This window comes from Motacilla alba, chromosome 1, assembly GCF_015832195.1.
Source record: "Motacilla alba alba isolate MOTALB_02 chromosome 1, Motacilla_alba_V1.0_pri, whole genome shotgun sequence".
Classification (NCBI taxonomy): Eukaryota; Metazoa; Chordata; class Aves; order Passeriformes; family Motacillidae; genus Motacilla; species Motacilla alba.
Genome location: NC_052016.1, coordinates 93,481,832 through 93,500,920, shown reverse-complemented (window position 1 = coordinate 93,500,920; position 19,089 = coordinate 93,481,832). Strand labels below are relative to the sequence as shown.

Below are 19,089 nucleotides of genomic sequence, written 5' to 3'. Positions count from 1 at the left end.
ATGCTTCTTCCATATTTGTTGCATGGCATGTAGTCTAACTCAGACACCTCCAGATTCCTCTCGGAGTTTCCATTGAGTATTCTTCCATTGGTTTTGTTCTTACCCAATTTCACACAAGTCATAAAGAAAAGAGATTGCATCAGACCTGCTTTCTGAAAAGGGCAAGGCTCCTCCAGTGATTTCCTCTTTACGTCTACTCCAGCTGGTTTTCCTAAGAGTAGAGAAAATATTAGAACCTCTATACTTGTGGAACTTGTTATTTAGAAAGCCTATGGAGGTCTCTTCACAAGCGGAAAAAAACCCTCAAAACGTTTCCTGTGCCTGAGTGCTGTGTGTTAATGTGTTGTACAGGACTCCAAAATGTGGATAGACAGAAGACTTGCATTGGAAAAGATCTTCTGCTGGATTCTGATCCATTGGTGCACACATGCCCCAATAGCCCGTCCCTGTTTAGTCCAGCACTGCCCACATCTCAGCAATGTCTGCAGAACTGAATCACTTCAGCAGATGTCTTCCTGAGAGATTCATTGTTACATGATGTTTCTTCTTTGCCTTCTCTGTTGTAACCTAGCAAAGACTTCAGACTTCATCTGCAAACCTGGTGATGTTTTCTGAATCTGTCTTGAAATCTGGAACTGCCTTTCGGATTTTAGCTGGCATGTGGTCATAGAATCATTTTGGTTAGCAAAGACCTCAAAGATCATCATGTCACGCCACTAATCAGCACTGCCAAATCTACCACTAAACCATGTCCCCTAGAGCCAGATCTACACGTGTTTTAAATACCTCCAGGGATGGTGCCTTAAGCATTTCCCTCAGCACCTGTTCCAAAGCTTCAGTGCAGTCCCTGGTACAAGCACTTGTCAGTCTGTCTTCAGCCTTGGACTGCCCCACTGCCAGTTGTGTTGCTCCTGGTCGCAATGTTTTCATTCAAGGCACTTTTTTCAAGTGCTGCATTCAGATGGACACAGTAGCCCCACGTATTGGCCACCTTCTCTTCTACTGCCAGAGTGTATTCCACAGCCATGCAGGTGATTGCTCATATTGACATTAGATAGACTTTCTTCATCAACAGTAAGTTTCCTTCTTTTGCAAAGGCTCCCTTTAAGCCTCACAGTCTTCAGGATTCCCAAGAATGCTTTTGCACAGTGCCACCCAGTAGTCTTGCTGATGGCCTGTGCGCTGCATAAAAAAACTCTGGTCACTCTGGGGTGTCTCTTTTTGAATTGCATTGTGTCTGGATATGTTCTGCTATCTTCCTTCCTTCCTTTGGATTTCCTGCCCAGAAGGTTCTGAAGTTAGTGGTAGGTGTTGCATCTCTGCTTTCTGTACCTGCAGAAGCTGAAACTGTGTCACTGGGCTGATAACACTTGCAATGCTCCTCGTCTCAGGTGCTTGAACTTACATGTGACATGGGGAATAATAGATGCCAATCCATAATTCTTCTTTCTCTTAATATTTCAAACTGGCAATTTCTATTCTTAAGGAGACTGTGTTGTGATACATTGAATATACACTGAATATTTTGATAGCACCAAGATATATGACAGGTTCTTGTTTGAATAGCTGTTTTATTTAGTTGAAAGGTATGGAACTTCTAATATTGAAATTTCAAGTTGTTCAGTGCTAATATTTCTTGTCTTGGCACAAATATTATCATTTGCTATCTCATTTATTTCAAAAGACAGCGTTATCTCTAACCTAAAGTAACTCCAGTTATTCTTAATGTCACCCACAGGTAAAATGTTCCAGTCTCCAGATATCACTCTTATTGTAGAGTTCATATTTATGTTTTATAAGGAGAAACCTATTGATTGGCTCCTGGACCATATCCTCTGGGTCAAAGTGTGTAACCCTGAGAAAGATGCTGTAAGTTTGTTTTTATTATAAAGCTTCTAAAACGTTTTGATGATGATGAATGAGTTGATTTTTGTGAGCTGAAAGCCAGAATAGTGTACATTATGGATACTGCGTGCTCTGGAAGAGTCTTTCTTCCTGCCAAGATTTTTATCTCAAAAAGAACTTTAGAGGGACAGTTCTCAGGGGCATCATAGCTGTTATTCAGATTTTGGAGATGGGTGAAGTAAGGATAAAAAGCAAAAGTCCAGTAAGATTCTATGTATAATAGACCTAAAATAAACTTATACATGTAGCCACCGGAGAAGCTCTGCAAGATGTCACTGCTTGGGTAGCAGTCTTAGAGAAAGTTCCAAATGGGGAATAAACTTCACGTTTTGGTCCTCCATTTCTCAAGAGACTCCCTTGCTGAATAAACGGGTTCTGTGCAAGGACCTTGAACAGTATTACATTTGCACAGCAGTCTTGGTAGATTTCTGGAATGAAAACAAGAAAAACTGGATAAATAGGCCTAGGTTCTTGCCTTGTGTTGGTTTTTACTAATGTGTTGTTTTGTTTTTGTTTTTTATCCCACCCTTACCTTTTCCCCCCACCATTTCAGAAACATTGTGATCGACAGAAATCTAACCTACGGATACGCTTCAGGCCTTCTCTTTTCCAGCATGTTGGCCTCCACTCTTCTCTAGCAGGGAAGATCCAGAAACTCACAGTTAGTAGAAAATATTTCCCTTCCTTTACAGAGCAGGCTGATTAAATGAAAAACATTGTGGAAAAAAAAGGCCTTTTCTTGTTGTCTTGCATTTTCAAGCATGATGTATATTGCTCCAGCTGGAATTAAATCTAATACAGACTGGTTACTATAAAGTAGAAGTTCTAGTCCAGCTTATTTATGTGGATTTTTGCTAGGGGATATTTTTTCTAATTTTTTTTACTTTAATGGAGCTTCCATATTACTGAGCAGTACAAGATCTGATGCACCCAAAATGAGTAATGCATTAATTTTCCATTTTATGCCAATGTTTGTTTTAAGTGTAAGCACTTGGGAAAGGAACATAATAAATAAGGTTGTCTGACCAGCATGATGTTTGTCTGTCTTTCAATTAGGATAAGGACTTCCTGAAACCATTACTGCACAAAATCCACGTGAATCCACCTGCAGAGGTTTCGACATCTTTAAAAGTCTACCAGGGGCATACGCTAGAAAAAACCTACGTAGGGGAAGATTTTTTCTGGGCTGTCACACCAGTTGCTGGAGATTATATTCTCTTTAAATTTGACAAGCCAGTCAATGTAGAAAGGTTAGTAATTACTTGCTGCTGGTCTCATATGTGAAGTTGCTTGTGCCAAGAATGCTTTAAGGTAGACTTTGGGGCTGTCATTATAACCTAAAGTGAAATGGTGTAGGACATTTGGAGATCAGCTGAAACAGCCATCATTACTGTCTTACCTCTATTCCTCTTACTGTTTTAAATTTTGTCTTGCTTTTGAATTTTCCTTTTCATTTAATCTAGAGCCTTTATGAAAAATGCAATACAAAGCCAGTGCTTCTCTGATGCAGAGAATTTAAAAGAAGTCAATTTGATCCTATTTGTATTTGGTTAGTCTAATTACAGAGCAATTGTACAGCATGGTGTGTGGTACAGTGTGTTGTGCCCTGTGGCCTTGGTCCCTTGGCTGTCCAGATCAGAAATCTTGCTGGAGTGTATAAGGATGTCCCCAGACCTGAGAGCTGGGGACTCTGCAGGGCAATGTTTTTAAGATATAGCTTCAGGGCTTGGAACAAGTCACTGTGCTAAGATTCCAGATTGACCTGTTTAAAAAATATTAAAATGCAACAAAAAAGAAAGAGGGGTGTGTGCTTTTAAAATACAAATATCTGAGATTTGATGGGGGACTAAGTATGACTTCTCTTCAACTACTGGTCAGATTTATTAAGGGTAATCAAGGGTAATTAGCCCTGTAGAGATTAGTCATCCTTTAGTTTTCTTGAGACTCATTTGCTGCTTTGCTGGCTACTGTCTCACCAACACAGTAATTCAAGATTTATAAAATACATGGTTTATTTAATGTCCAGTTAAGTGTTGCTATGTTAGTGGATTCATTTTCTCCTTACTTCATACACCTTATTTGGGTTTTTTTTAGATCAACACCTATAGGCTGGTAGAACAAAGTTTCTTTGAATCAATTTGAATCAATTTGACTGGATTTTTTCTTGTGAAGGAGACATTTTTGCTGTCCCACACTGAATCCAGTCAGTCAACTTGTGTACCTTATACATAATCAAAGGCTAAGTCTTCACCTTGGCACAGTACAACAGTGAAGATCAGTAGTTCCCTTGTGACTATGTTGTTCCAAACTGGTCTGACCTGTGACACTCAAGGTTGTTGTTTGAGATGTCAGATTAGTGTCTCAGTTGATTGCTATGCTTTGAAAGACCTCCCTGGTTATCATTCCAAGGTGCATGAGTGGAGGAGCAGAACTGCCACACCTCCTTGGTTTAAAGGCAGAATATTTTTTCTGTGCCAACAGTTGAAAAAATATATTTTTTAATACCTGCTGCCTTAATGCTGAAGGGAACTAGGGGAATGAGAAAGTACTATTTTATCTGTGTAAAAGGTGGGAAAATAATGTTCATGGTTGTGCCCTGGAAAATTGTAGCCAGGCCTAAGGTAGTTATGTCCACCTGCTGTTTTAAGAATAATCTTAGCTGTAGAGGATTATATGTTTTGGTTTTTTCGGGGAAGAAGTGGGGTTTTTCAGTATCTTGTTTTGTTTGGTTTGGGGTTTCTTTTGTTTGTGGGGGTTTGTTTTGGGTTTTTTTTTTGGGGGGGGATGGTATTTTTTGGAGAGTTTCTTGTTTGGTTTTCTTTGTTGTTGTTCTGGGGGGGGGTTGTGCTTGTGTGTTTTTTGTGGAGGTTTGTTGGGTTGTAGGATTTGTTTGTTTGGGGCTTTTTGTGTTGGCAGGTTTGGTTTTTTGTTTGGTTGTTTGATTTGGGGGTTGTTGGTTTTGGTTTTTCCTTGTTTGTTTTGTTTTGGTATTTTTATTTATTGAAGAAATGCATTTTTGTATTAGAAGAAAGGCAACATCTTGCATTCTGTTGCTTTCTCAAAGGAAGTTAACAAGTTTGAATGATGCTACCTATTGAGCTATCATTGTAAGCCATTTCAAAGTTTACTGTGACTTTTAGCTTCTATTGCCACAGTGTCCTCAAAAATAGAGTATATTACCTTTCTGAAGTCAGTGTTATTATTTAATTAGATTTACAGATATTGTAATTTCAAATTATTGGGGACTTGTTTGTGTAACTTGAGCAGCAGCTGCAGAATTTGCCAAGTGCAGGTCTAGTAGAGCAGTGGAGTCTCCTGATATTTCAAAGATACTTACTGAAGCAGTCAAAAATAAAACTGTGACTGGCAGATTGAAACACAGAAAAGGGAAAATGGACCAAGCATTAGGAAGACTTACCTGGTGGGGAAATGCTGGTGGGAATTAAGGGTAGAAACCACACTTTTGATAGCAATCTTGTGTCTGTGAAAAGATGCAACAGGCTTTTTCTTTTTTCTTTTTCTCTTTTAAGTATTAGAAGAGCTCTTTGAATTTAAAGGAAAATTGGTCTGCCAAGTCAGTTTGAGGTAACTGCTTAGTAACTGCCATAATAAATTAGTGATGGAGAAGTTTTTAATGGAAATACTGACCACAGCTCTGACTGAATAAATAGCACATTTATTCAGTGCACTGTGACAGAGCACTGACTTGTCCCTGTAGTTTATTTTTCCACACCAAATGTTTTGCTGAACTGAATGTGAGTTTTCTGCAGTTCAGTAATTAGCTTTCATTAAGTCTTTAAATATTTAATTTTTTAGATCTGAGAATATTGTCAGGGATAACACTGTCAAAGATCTCTTCACTTAAAGTAGAACTGAGCTCACTTCATTGAGCAGAAAGTAGCATTTGTGCCTATTTTACGCAAGACCTGGCTGGCAGATTCCTGCTGAATATTAAGCAGTCAAATAGATGGTGCTTGTTCTAAACCCCACCTGGAGATCAGGGACATGTAAATTGAAACATTCTAATGCTTACTTTAGTGACAGCTCTTATACTGAAGCTTTCTAGGTTCTTTCCAAGCAAAAGTTTTCCAGCCAAAGCACTAAAGTCCCTTAATAGTAATCTAGGATCTCATCCTTTGCAATAAGAAAATATATACATTTCTTTCAGTAGAAAATCCTTGAGAAGGAAAGTAGATTGAAGGAGGTTAATCTTAAAAACAAATTGCATAGCAGTGTTGAAGATATGTTTGGTTTTGGTTGGTTAGGTTTGTTTTTTGTTTTTTGTTTTTTTTAATAAAGAGAGGGACTGTTCTCTAAATGCTTAAAACAGCCTACATTGTAAAGATAAATAATATTGAATTTCTGTTCCCTCAGGTTTTTGCATAATGATTGAAATCCACTTTGCTGTTTTGGCATGTACATTGCTGTTCCAAGCACAGATTTATTTTTTAAACCTGACAATTATATTTAAGAGTTTCTTTATGAACCAGTCAAAACACATCTGAGAAAGACATTCCATTGCAGCACTTAGGTGATGCTGGTGTCCATCATCATCACAACCATTTCTTCTTTGACTAAGTTTCAGAGTCCTCCCTATAGGTGTGATTGACACAAATCAGACGTTGTTTTCAAAGAACATATGCACTATTAATTTGAGAAAACCCTTAAAAGTGCATAACTCGTGGCTGTTCTGAAGTAGGAATTTAGAATGGATATTTTTAGAAAGGGCTTCAGGTTTGCTTCAGTATAAATGCATTTTAAATGCTGACCTTTATTTTAAAAGAAAAAAAGCTGCAGGAAAAGACAAGTGTGTATTTTATACTGTGGAAAAAAAACTACCGAAAACCAAAACTCACCACAAGCTCACTTGTATACATATATACATTTGCTTTTGTATATACATTTTTAAAATATGAGGCTCATTGTTTTTTGTATGCAACTGCTTCACAGATCATCAAGGTTAGAAGGGACCTTCAAGGTCATCTAGTCCAACCATCAACCCAGCACCCCTATCCCAAAGTGCCATATACAGTTGCCTCTTGGAAACTTCATGAGATGGTGACTCCATCACCTCCCTGGACATTATTCCAATGCCTGACTGCTCTTTCAGAGCAGAAAATATTTCTAGTATCTAATCTGAACCTCCCCTGTTGCAACTTAAGGCCATTTCCTCTTGTCCTTTCTACTGAGACGTGGTAGGAGAGACTGACCCTCACCTGGCTCCGAGCACAGGACTTGTGCTTCAGACTCTTGTGCAATACTGCTTCGTAGTGTTACTTGGAATATTTTCAAAAGGATTAGCTGTTTACTTTTTTTTGGGGAGGGGTAATGTGGTTTTGCTTGTAGTGTTGGGTTTTTTTCCTTCCCTTTACCCCCCATCACTGCTTTGAACTCTGTAGTTGCCCTGTAGCTGGTTGGCCTCTCACCAAGTTACTGAGTAGTCATCCTAATTTGACATTGACTATTAATAAAGTGATTTTATGAGGTACAACTTGCTGACTGAGATTTCAGTTTTAAAGTGGAATCTTAATACCTTGACAAACCACCTTTAGATTACATTTACCAGCTTGTGCTCTGATATTGGCATCGATACTGGATGTGCAGTATTTGAGACTGTTCATCTCATTTTCTGTATTCTGGGCACTGGAATCACAGTGCTAACCTCACTTTTATTTCCCGTGGCATCTTCTCACAACACAGAATTAATAGTCATGCAAGAAAATATATATTTGACTATTTAAGCTAGAAAATGAATGTATTGAGTGTGAATAGTATCTTGTTGGACTCCTGGTAACTAAAGATATACATTATTTTGCCTGCTTTGAAATTATTGTGACAGTGCTGAAAAATACCTGCAGAAAAATTGACAGATGGGTTTGTGATATTTTGTAAAGGAAAGTAAAGGCAGCTTTTAAAACAAGTTCTCTAGCAGTGAAAAATAAAATGAATTTTTTTTTAAGTACAAAAAAGTTTGCAGAAAAGTATCCTAGCAGTCAGTCTTGTATGTATCCAAAATATAATTAATTATCTATCCTACAGGGATGCAAGTCCTCCTGTGGCTAGAGAAATACAAGATCAAATGCATTAAGTCAGAAAAAAAACTTCCTAACGGCTTTCCAAAACTGGCAATGGAAGTTCCTCATCGTTTGCTTTTGCAATAACAACCACTCAAAACCTAGAGACCTGCAAAACTGTTTTGGTTTTAGAGGAGTACAGCAGTGACTTGCCTGATGTATAAGCTGTTCTTTGTTCATAGTCACTGTTCAGTGTAGAACCTCCCCTTCAGCCCAACACATTAAACCTTTTATGGGCAGTTTTAGCTCAAGAACCATGTAAGCATAAACACAAAGTGTATAATTTAGAAGTAATATTTAATTCTGATTCTAAAGATGTATGCTAAGCAAGTGCAACACCATTTTACGAAGCTTGTAATGGTTATGTCAGCTGATAGGAAATATTTGAAAATCTCTGAGTGTATTATTTTAAATGTTTTGGTGTTTGTCAGTACATTTCAGGTGGGATAATACTTTTAGTGTGCATAAAAGAGAATTTGAGAACTTTGGTTTTTCTGTTTGCATAAGCTTCTGTACTAATGAGTAGAACATCCTCAAATGGATGCACTGACAGCAGGGATTTGGCAGGCAGGCTCCCAGGCACTGATGCTGTTTGCTCTGGGCATGGAATTCTGCCCATAACAATGAGGCTAGGACTTCATATGAAAAGGGAAAAAAAAACCTCAAAGTATGGATCAGAGACAGAAGAAAAGAGCTGCCTAAGCCAAGGACATGCTGCTTCTTCCTTAATGGTACTAATATCCAAGATTTGTGTACTTGGCAGTGTTCCCGGGTTTATAGTTCTTAGTCAGAAATCTTGGAGGCTTAATGCTGTTGCCAAAATGTTAGATGTCTAATGCCACTTGAGATACTCTGAAATACTTCACGTGGTTTCCAGAAGGACTGGAGTCTCTGAGATGTCCTAATTGCATCTTTCCAGCCTTTGATGAGGTCACATACCCAAGTGCAATCTCAAATGGGGGCAAATGCCTGTCTGTAGGAAAACTGAAGGGAGATATCTGTGCTTCCCCAGCCAAGCTGGAGGGGTAAAAAATGTTAATGTGCATACACCCACATATACACACACACACACAAATACTAAACTCAAAACCCCAACAAAGCCTTACTACATTACACTGGATTAAAAATTCAGCAGAAATAACCTTGTGAAAGAATAATCAATCCCCCCCAGCAAAAAATGCAAACAAACCAAAAACCCTATCCATGAAATAGAAAAAACCCCAAACCACTTCCAATATGAAAAAATTTAAGATTAATTTAATGCCAGACATTTTTATTACAGTTGATGTGAGCCCACTCCAGAGAGACAGTGCAGCTTTAGGAGGTGGATGTCACAGTCTCGTCTGGGAAACAGTAGAAGAGTAGACCAGAGAATGAGATTTTCTTACACAGCTAAATACATTCTGCACAAGTGAAGAGGGTTAGAAAATGGTACAGGTTTAATTGATTCAGATTGAGTTTTAAAGTGGTGTGAGAAAATTAATTTCTTAGGCATGTGATGGATAAAACAGACCACTCCCCAGAATCCTTCCATCACCTCTTCAGTCAAGCTACTTTGTGGTCCATTGACAAACATGAGAAAGTTCAGTCCTTTTGGTGCACTGGGTCAACACTTCTGTGAAAATGGGGAATTCAACCCTTGCAGCTCTCAACCATGCAGCCCAATTTATATAAAGACACTTAGATGGGCTCATTTTGACAGAGGAAGTGGAAATCTTACCAGGCATTTTGCACAGAAGGTAATAGGGTGGGTAGGGTGGGGATGTGTTTTGTTTTTTGTGGTTTAGGGAGGCCAGGGCATTTCTTCTTTGTTTATGGGGAGTTTTTTCCAAATTTGGAATTATAACAACAAGTTGTTATATATGTATAAAATATATATATATTTTATATATATATATATACACACACATATAAAGCTTCCACTACATTGCTTACCTATTATGAGTACTTGGCAGATGCATATATATAGACTGGAGGAATTGCACTTTTTTTGGAAGTATAAGCAATTTTTTCAAATGACTTAGTAAGAGGCATGAAGAATAGGAGAATAAATTGAGCTTGCGAGAAGGAAAAGAAATGATTCATCTTCTGTTTGTGTTTTGCATGAGGAAATAGTGCATGGTTAATACTGGTTTCCAGTGACAGTAGAATAACACTTCCTAATTAGGATTCTGAGAAAGTGACACAAAGGAGGTAGATTAGTTTTCTTTTACCACATTTGCATCCAGTGATCAAAAATGCTGGATAGAATTGGTGAATAATGACTCTTGCAGTGGATGATGGCATCTGTAGAAAGCCAAAAAATTGCTGACTGAATGTTGCTTTTACAGAAATTCATGTTGTGCAGAATTAAAAACTCCAAGGCTGCATGTTGCTATGGATAATTTGTTCAAACATGGAAGGAAACATTTCCTCTCTGCCTTCCTACCTATTTTCCTTTTCTGAAAATGGGATATAAAATACATCAGATTGCTAAAAAGAGACATAAGGAGGATATGTGAAGGAAAGGATTTGATTCCTGATGTTTACAGAGCATAAAGGCCAGCATTCTTATATTCTTAGAATCAGGTTTAGTATCAGGTCAAATAACTTGTTTCCTTCAAAATAAAACCCAGATATATTGACAGTGGATGTGAATTGTGCTGTGTAAAGTATTTTTGTATACTGTTTCCTTTTATAAAACTACCATAATTTGACAAAAAATTGTTGTGTGTTCAGTTCTATTTTAATTAGAATATGTAGTTAGAACATTTTTATAGATAAAAAAATAATTGGCACTTTTTAAAAATAAAATCTAGAAGATTTTTTAACACCTAAAAGAAATCAAATTGGGTAATACAGAGAATAATAGTTTTTTTAGGCATAGATATGCTTGGATGTAAGAGAAAGAAGAGAGATTCATCCCTTTATGAGCAAGATGGGGGGCGAGTAGAGGTGTGCATGGTTGTTTTGGGTTTTTTTTTGAAAGCATAGGTGATGAAAAAATTTAGCTATAAAAAGAATATTAAAGTCAGCAGTTCAGATTAGTAATATTGATTAATCCATCTTATGGGGGATGTTACAAAAGGTGAGAATCTTTCTGGGTGCTCACGATAGGAAGGATTCTGAAGCTGAGTAAGGGCTTTTTAAAGTACTTTAAATACCATTAGTCTGCCAATGCAGTTAACTATCTTTTGTCAGTGTACAAATGATAATCACACTTCTACCTTCCACTCCCTTTGTGTGTTAGGATGTGTATGAATATTTATTTCAGCTTATTGGCTGGGGGGCTTTTCCCCTCTATTTGTCTTGATTTTAGATGTGTATCTAGCTCCATGGCAACAACTCAACCCCTCAAACTGGGTAAATACTGAAGTCGCTGAGTATGAAAACAGAAGTTTCTCTTTGCAGCTTTGACTTTGCTCCATTTAGTTTGGTGATTGGTGTTGGTTTTTTCTCTTTGTGTTTGTTTTTTAAACCTTCAGCACTCTTGAAATTCTGTGTATTTTTTTATGCTACATGAAATATATTAACACCTAGTCTTGTCTTATTCTCATACCACACTGAGGTCACGAGCAGAATGTATGTAAGTGAGTTCACAGATTTCATTATTTCTGGTAGAGAAAAACCTGTGATTACCAGTTTTTCTCTACTATTCTCTGTGGTTGAATATCTAGAGTAGCTGGTTATTATCTTTGACTTGTGACTCTTTAAAAAGACACTGCCAGCAGAAAAGGTTCTCTTAGATTCAGATACATTAGTATTATACTTAGCAATTGTAAGTTAGAGTTACTTTTCTCTGATGACTTTGATCAAAAAAGTTCCATTGTGTTCATGTTTGTATTTTGTAATTAAGAAAGTAGTGAAGTAATATTCCATAAGGCAATAGTAGGGTTTGTTTTTTTTAACTTTAGGTGAATTTGTGTCTGGTTGGGATTACTCTATTTACAGATCCATCACTTTCAGAATTTTTGTTTGAAGGAATGCTTCCGAAGGTGTTCAGTTTAAGCAGCAGGTAGACAAGGAAATCTTAGTGATTCTATCCTAAGAAAAATGTTAAGTAATTAGGGAAAAAAAGCACATGTTTTTACTGTTTACATGGACTGTCATGTGTAAATCCCAGGACAGGTGTCAAAATAATTTAGCAATTGAAAGCAAAGCTAATCCCAGGTCCTTCACTATCTGTATTGAGAAATACCTATCATTGTCATAGAGTCATAGAATCATTTAGGTTGGAAAAGACATTTAAGGTCATTCAGTCCAGCTGTAAACCAGTGTTTCCCTTGAAAGAAAAAAGGTCTGAGCCAGATATCATATTACTGGTGTAGGAATTAAATAAAAGGAAACAACCTCGTAATCCTATGGGTATCAGCTGGATTACTCTACATTAGTGATTTAATGAGGACCCTAAATGTCCTGCAGATGTCTCTGTGGTTTTTAGAAATGTCTGTTTTACTTAAGAAATATCAGATGAATAAATCAGTTCATTAGTTAGGGGACATATGAATCTTCTTTGCACCTGGGAGGGAGAAACCGATAAAACTCTCTCGTCCAGTTAAATATCTAGCATAACAGCAAGTTTGTAAAAGAGGTCTTGGCATATAAAGAGTGCAAACCCAAGAGGTTTGGGGAGGTAAAGATAGGTTCATTGAAAACCATTTCAAGGGTTTTTGAAAGGGAAGTTTAACTGACCTTTGTTTTGAAATTAGTTTTACTCTCTCAACCCATTTCCAAAGAATCTCCATTGGAAAAATCTCCCCTGTCAGAAAAGCAAGTTTTACAAAAGAATAGCTAATGACACTTATTTTAGGAGCTGTAGAACATCTGTTTGTTCATAAATTAAATTTTTTTCAAAAAAAATTTCTAAATGGTAAATTTTAGTTCTAAACAAAATATTATAGACATGGATTGACTGTGTATGTGTATTTAGGCTTCTGTTTTCAATCTGTGTAACTTTTCATGTCTAAGTAGGTGTTATCTGTCAAGTGTTGAAGCAAGGCTCAGATATAAAAATATCCCTTCCTTTCTAAACATAATTTAAAATGTGACATGAGCATGTGTTACATTGGTGTGTGCATATGGATTAACAGATAGTTATAGAAAATATACTAAAATAGCAGGTTTGATTACATGGAAATCGGGTTTGATTAATTACTGCTGTAAATTGTTCTGGCACTGTGCCAACTCGGGAGCGCATTGGAGTGACAACTGCTGAGGAGGGGAAGCTGCAGCTCAGTCTCAAAGCTGATGGCACAGTAGGAGAAATGGCTGGCTGTGGCTGTGTGCTTGCAGGGTTGTTTTTAAAAACAAGCAAACAAACCCAAATAAATAAATGACAACCCCTCACAAACAAACAGAGCCCTCACTGCTACTGTTTCCCCCAAAAAACCCATCCAAACCTCCAAAGCCAATCACTGTTCATTGAGAGCACAGTGATCCCAGATCACAGGGAGTTGCTTTGTGGACTTTTAGGTGTGGCTTCTCAGAACTAAGTGCTAAGGAAAAGCAGCATGTCTGTGGTTTGGGTGGAGCCTTTGATGGCAATACCTTAGATGGCAAGTTCCATTTTAAATTAAGTCTCCTTAGAATTTTCAGTGTTTTCCAGAGAAAACATGGCCAGTACTGCTTAGGATATCTCACTGACTAAGGAATGACTAGTTAGGTCTATGGGGTCAAAAGACAGCAGAATGTACTTTTAGTTTTCTGGTCAGCTTTCCTGAGAGTTTTGTTCTGCTTCCTACTGAGATGCACAATGAAGGCATCTTCCTAGAAAAAAAATTACTTGTTGGGTTTTTTTGGATGTCATTAATGTCTAGAAAAAGTTACAAGATTTGTTTTGAAAGAACTGTGGATATTTTAGGTAGCTTTTATACTTTGGAATTGACTAAATTTACATTAAAGTACAGTGTGAAAATTATTTTTCTTGAGACACAGTAGTGAGGCTTATTTAGTGCAGTTCTGTTTTCCAGTACAACTGTGCAGTTCTGCTGAAACCAATGGACAAGAAATCAGTGTGGCTTTCTCGTATCACAAGTTTTACTTGAGGTTTTACTCCGTTTCTGAGCCTTGATAAAAGAAATGTTCTACATGTGTGTGCATTTTCTTAAAATACTTCTATCATTTTGGGGTCACAGACATTTCTGAGCTGGGGTCAGAGTGCTGTTTTCTTCTACTTTTCTTGTAGCTATGATAGTAAGTATTCAACCTGGCTTCAGAAACAGTGGATAAAGACCAACTCTAATTTACATTTCGAACTGCATCTTAATAAATTGCAAGTTGAGATAATGTTTTTAATTTTAATCAAGTGATAATTTCTGAACTAATTTTGTCTCTGACTGGTGACATATTTAATGTCAAAGAGAAATTAACAGTAAGTACCATCTAAGTTCCAATTGAAGAAAGATTTGAAATGTGTTGATAGATTTTTACATATTCATTTAAACCTAATAAAAGTAAAATAGTCTTCCTAAAAGTGGGATCTGAGTACATGTAGGATCTAATTAGTTTATGACAGTAATCTGAATTAACTCCGGTCCACTAGAAAAAATGGTAAGAAGTGAACAATTTTCAAGCATTGATTCCACCTAGTGGTAAAAAAATATTATTACTGGTTTACATAATACATATTCAGAATTACATGAAGTTCCTGTCATATATAAAGAAAGAGGAATTAACTGTATCTTTTGTAACATAATCTAGACATGTGCAATACTGCGAAAGCTGTTCAGAGTAGGCAGCTAGAATTTGAACACTTCACTGATTGATACTGATAGGGATGGCTTAGATAATGTTTCAAACATATTTACTCTGTCCAATTAAAAAAAAAGTTAATTGCACAACTAAGTGAAGATAATGGAGACTTTGTGCAGGTTTAAAAAGGTACAGGTCTTTTTATGTGTGTATACATGTCAAAACCAGGCTTTTTTTGTTTGGGGTTTTTTTGAGGGATTTTTTAAAAGTAAATCTGTCTTTGGAGTAGAAGTTTGAATTCAGGTAACATGAAGGGTGTGGATGTGGGTTGGGAATTCCTGGCACAATAATCAATGAGATTTTGCAATGAACCATGGTGGAGAGATGGACTTGGGGAACACTCACCTGGCAAAATATTGACTTAGCTAAGTTCCCAGAACTGTTTCAGAAAGGATCTGCAGAGTTCATCCAATGGGCACAAGGAGAGGGTGATGTGTGCTGGGGAGAGGCTGAAGGAAGGCAGGGCTCCTGCTTCTGGAGGTGATACCAGTGTGTGCCAGGCAGTAATGACTGTAGCTTTGTGTAATGCAGTCTGGCAACAGCACATGATGCAAACTCCCTTCCTGTGTAAAATACTGCCCAGCTACTCTTTAGCAACTGAAAACCTTGACCCCTTCCAATTACAGTGATACGTGAAACCATCTTATCCCCATCTGATGTAGGCTCAGAATAGAAATGATGTTTATCCTCGTAACATCTGTATGTGACAATTAACATGTAAGACAGAAACACAGCTGATTCTGACTGATGTATGTAGAATGTCTTTTGTTTTCCTTCTCTTTTATAGATACTTGTTTCACAGTGGCAATCCAGAGCATCCAGGAGACATACTTCTAAACACAACTGTAGAAGTTTTGCCTTTTCAGGTACAAAATTTTTGATTTGTGTCTTCTCCATTACAGGATAAAAACAAAGTCTCTTTATTGACTTTTTTAACAGTGAGGAGACATAAATGCTTCTTTAAACTGTATGAACTTGATGTTCTGATGTTCTCATACTTCCCCTTCTTTTAACTGGATATGTTCACAGAAGACTACTGTAACTATTCAGATGTTCATTCAGGGTGCAGTCTGCTACAAGTGCTGTTGGTAATTTCGAGGTGAACAAGGTCATTTTTTTCCAGTTCATTGCTACTACTTAAAACAAAAAAATAAAGTCTTCCCTCTCCTGTGTAGTTTGGGAAATTGGAAACCTAAGTCAATCTGCTATTTGACATAGTAAAAAAGTCTTACTTCAGGGATTGACACACATCCAAACCCACTAGATACTGAAATATATAGATTCTTAAAACAGAATATGTACCCTTCTCCTGATTTCTGATGTTTTTCCCCATAAATGAGCCAATTTTACCACAGGAGAGTACTACACTATCTAAAGTATATTCTTGTTTAAAGTCAGATGGTATTGGGTTTTTGTCTTCCACTAGGTACTACAGCTAACTATTTAGATCACAAAGACTGAGAGGATTAAGATATTACTTCAGACAAATTTATTTTATTTAGTATTGAAATGGCAAAGTATTTCTACTTTCCCCCATATACCTGGTGTAGGAATCTTGAAATCTAGGCCGAAATTGCCATATGTTGAATACTTTCTTTAAAAAAAAAATTCTTTTTATCGTTTTTTTTGAAGTAAGTAATCAAGGAGGAGTTCATATCTCCATTTTCCTAGTATGCCGTCCTTGGAGCAGCCAAAAATAGGAAATTCTTACTATTCCCATCCTTAAAAAGAAAATTGTTAGTTTGGTTTTAATTATAAAACATGACTTGTGGGATATTATATCATAAGATCTGAGGGGTTTGTTTCTCAAGACCTGTGGAAATACATTCAACCACAAAAAAGAGCAGCAGCCTTCACTTCATCTAAACCCAAGATACAAGAATGCACAACTTAACACGCAAAAATGTGCATCAGGTATCTCTTTTTTGGCTTTACTTGGCTGTGGAATGTCCCTTGCTGGAGCATCCTTTAAGGAAGTAATGATACCGAGGTTCTGTTGCTATTGATGCAATTTGTGGAAAAGGTAAACAGGAAATTCTGCATCTGGCCTGTTCCTAAGCCACTGGTGTCAGAAGAAAATATTGTCAGTGAAATAATGTCAGCTGAGAACAGCAGCTCCTCAGGGCCCTGTTTCTCCACCCTGGACTTCAGTAGAGCTAGAAACTCATTCAAATATTTTAACCCTGATCTTCCTTTAGTAGAATTTAGGAAAACAAAAAACCCTTAAAAACCAGAGTACCCCCAGACTGGATTTGTCTGGGATTCAAGCAGCATACTAAAAAACCCCTCAAGACAATTTATAACAAAAACCTGCCCCAAACACCCCAACAACAACAAAAAAAACCAAAACACCTGCCTCCCCAAATAAATAACCAAAAACATTCCCACCACTTTTTCAGCAGCTTTAGTTCAAAATAAGAATTAAAAAAAAGAAAAAAAAGAAGCTGATAAATTTTATCTCCATTTTGCCAAGCATTTTTAATTAATTCCTGGGCAATTCTCAGAGTGGGTCTTTCAGTATTGGGTCATGGTCGTACTTCTCAAGCTGTTTTTCAAGATCTCTTCTACAATTTTTTTTTTGTGTGCTTATTAAATCAAACTTACTGATCCCCATCCATATAGTGAGGCAGTGATAATTGTGGTGCTTCCCTCGCTGGTCTGATGGCTTTCCATCTCACCCGAAGTCTTAGATCAAAAATTAAGCTGTAAGTTTGCATTTGTCCAAGAGAGAAAGCTCTTGTTAAGCCATAGAAAAAGAAGGCAGGTCCTGCCTTTGCTTGTCTCCCACTGTGTATGCCAGTGTGTGTTAAGTATTCTGTTCACGTGGCAGTTACCATGCAAGTTTCATGGGGCACTTAGAGTACTTGATTTTTCTCCTTTGAAGCCAAGTGTTGTTCAGTTGTGGAACACTGCTGCTCTTTTTTTTTCCTTTCTTTTTTTTATTTCTTTTTTTTTCTTTTTTTTTTAATGTTGGCTTGTATAAGGCTATAAATAACTATATTCCAGGCTTGTTCTTAATTATTTGGAAAAAATGGATGCTGAATATATAAGAAGAGTGCACACACATTTGTCTTTCTCTGGCAAAGTCACATGTCAAAATAAATTATCTCATTTGTGCTTTGTTGTTCTAGAGTGAAGAACTGGTATTAAGCAAAGAAACCAAAGACAAACGCTTAGAGGATGGTTACTTCAGGATAGGTATGGAACAGTAGAAAAAAAAAAGGGTATTTTTACTATTGCAACTCTTAAAGACATCTTTATTAAAACCAAAACAAACCTAAATCTGATTTTTTATCATTCACTTTTGGGTACAGGACCCTGTAGGCTTTACTTAATATTGTGTCCACTAATTCTTTTCAGAGACTTATGTCCTGAACAGAGATCTCTTGTGAATATTAGTTGTAGTGCAGCTACACCCAACTTTTCTGCCAGGATCGATCACCTGGAGTATAATAGAGGCCTTTCCAGGTTTTGTAAGATCACCTCCTCTGTCTTGTGACTGCGCAAGTGCTTTGGTATCAATTTTGTGCTTGGCCTGGATTTGAACCCACCCTACAGATAATCAGCTGTCTCATCACAGAATGAGATTGGCATTTCAACAGCCAGGTGGCTGTTGGGGAAGGTGCTTGGATACGTGTTATCAAGGAAGAGAAATTTTACACATGGATTTTAATTAGTTGCTGGACACAGTTTGGGCAATCCTATTATAATCTTTTTTGGTCATAATAAATTACAGTTGTGGTCTATATGGCTTAACTGTAAAGTCTAACTGGGCTTTTAAATTTAATTCTTACTCATCCTAATATAACTGAAGATGTTTTAAATAGGAATATGTTATGCATGAATGATATTCCTTGTCCTTAATTGCATTTGAAAACACATAAGCCAAAGGCATCATAGCAGTTCTGTGATATTAAATGAGTACCCATGCCAAAATCTTCACAGAGTTTGAGGTGTTAATGCCTTTAGATAGTTTCAAAGCTTTTATTCTTATGTGTAATCCTGTTCAGATTGGTGTGCGCTGATGATGTGCCCCATATTGTTTGCTGCTGCAAAACTGGATCTGATATCAAAATAACTCGCTGCCTTTTATTTTGGGAATGATACTGGTTTCGCTGTGATTCTGTCACAATGATACTGTGGATTGTGATACTGCAGATACATTTTCTGGATTTTGTACTTGATTGAACAGGATTCAATTATGTACTTTTGCAGGGAAGTTTGAAAACGGTGTAGCTGAAGGAACAGTTGACCCCAGCCTAAATCCTATTTCATCATTCCGGCTTTCAGTGATACAAAATTCAGCTGTCTGGGCAATTCTGAATGAGGTAAGAGGTGGTAGAACACTGGAAAACATAACCGGTGAATGGGAGATATCTTC

At 37.1% G+C, this 19,089-nt stretch overlaps 2 protein-coding genes across 4 annotated transcripts in view; one reads left to right on the top strand and one right to left on the bottom strand.

Annotated features, from left to right (window-relative positions):
* MGAT4A (alpha-1,3-mannosyl-glycoprotein 4-beta-N-acetylglucosaminyltransferase A) overlaps nucleotides 1–19,089 on the top strand; it is a 78,401-nt gene that overhangs the window by 53,457 nt on the left and 5,855 nt on the right. For all 3 annotated transcript variants that reach the window (XM_038160547.1, XM_038160633.1, XM_038160722.1), the window contains 6 exons: nucleotides 1,739–1,869; nucleotides 2,459–2,566; nucleotides 2,962–3,155; nucleotides 15,496–15,574; nucleotides 17,840–17,906; nucleotides 18,924–19,036. In XM_038160547.1, coding sequence (XP_038016475.1) covers nucleotides 1,739–1,869; nucleotides 2,459–2,566; nucleotides 2,962–3,155; nucleotides 15,496–15,574; nucleotides 17,840–17,906; nucleotides 18,924–19,036 — 692 coding nt within the window. The remainder of the gene's footprint in view (nucleotides 1–1,738; nucleotides 1,870–2,458; nucleotides 2,567–2,961; nucleotides 3,156–15,495; nucleotides 15,575–17,839; nucleotides 17,907–18,923; nucleotides 19,037–19,089) is intronic.
* UNC50 (unc-50 inner nuclear membrane RNA binding protein) overlaps nucleotides 1,876–19,089 on the bottom strand; it is a 28,129-nt gene continuing 10,915 nt past the window's right edge. Inside the window, exon 6 of the mRNA XM_038160860.1 lies at nucleotides 1,876–2,333. Within this exon, the coding sequence (XP_038016788.1) occupies nucleotides 2,131–2,333 (203 nt within the window). The 3' untranslated portion in view covers nucleotides 1,876–2,130. The remainder of the gene's footprint in view (nucleotides 2,334–19,089) is intronic.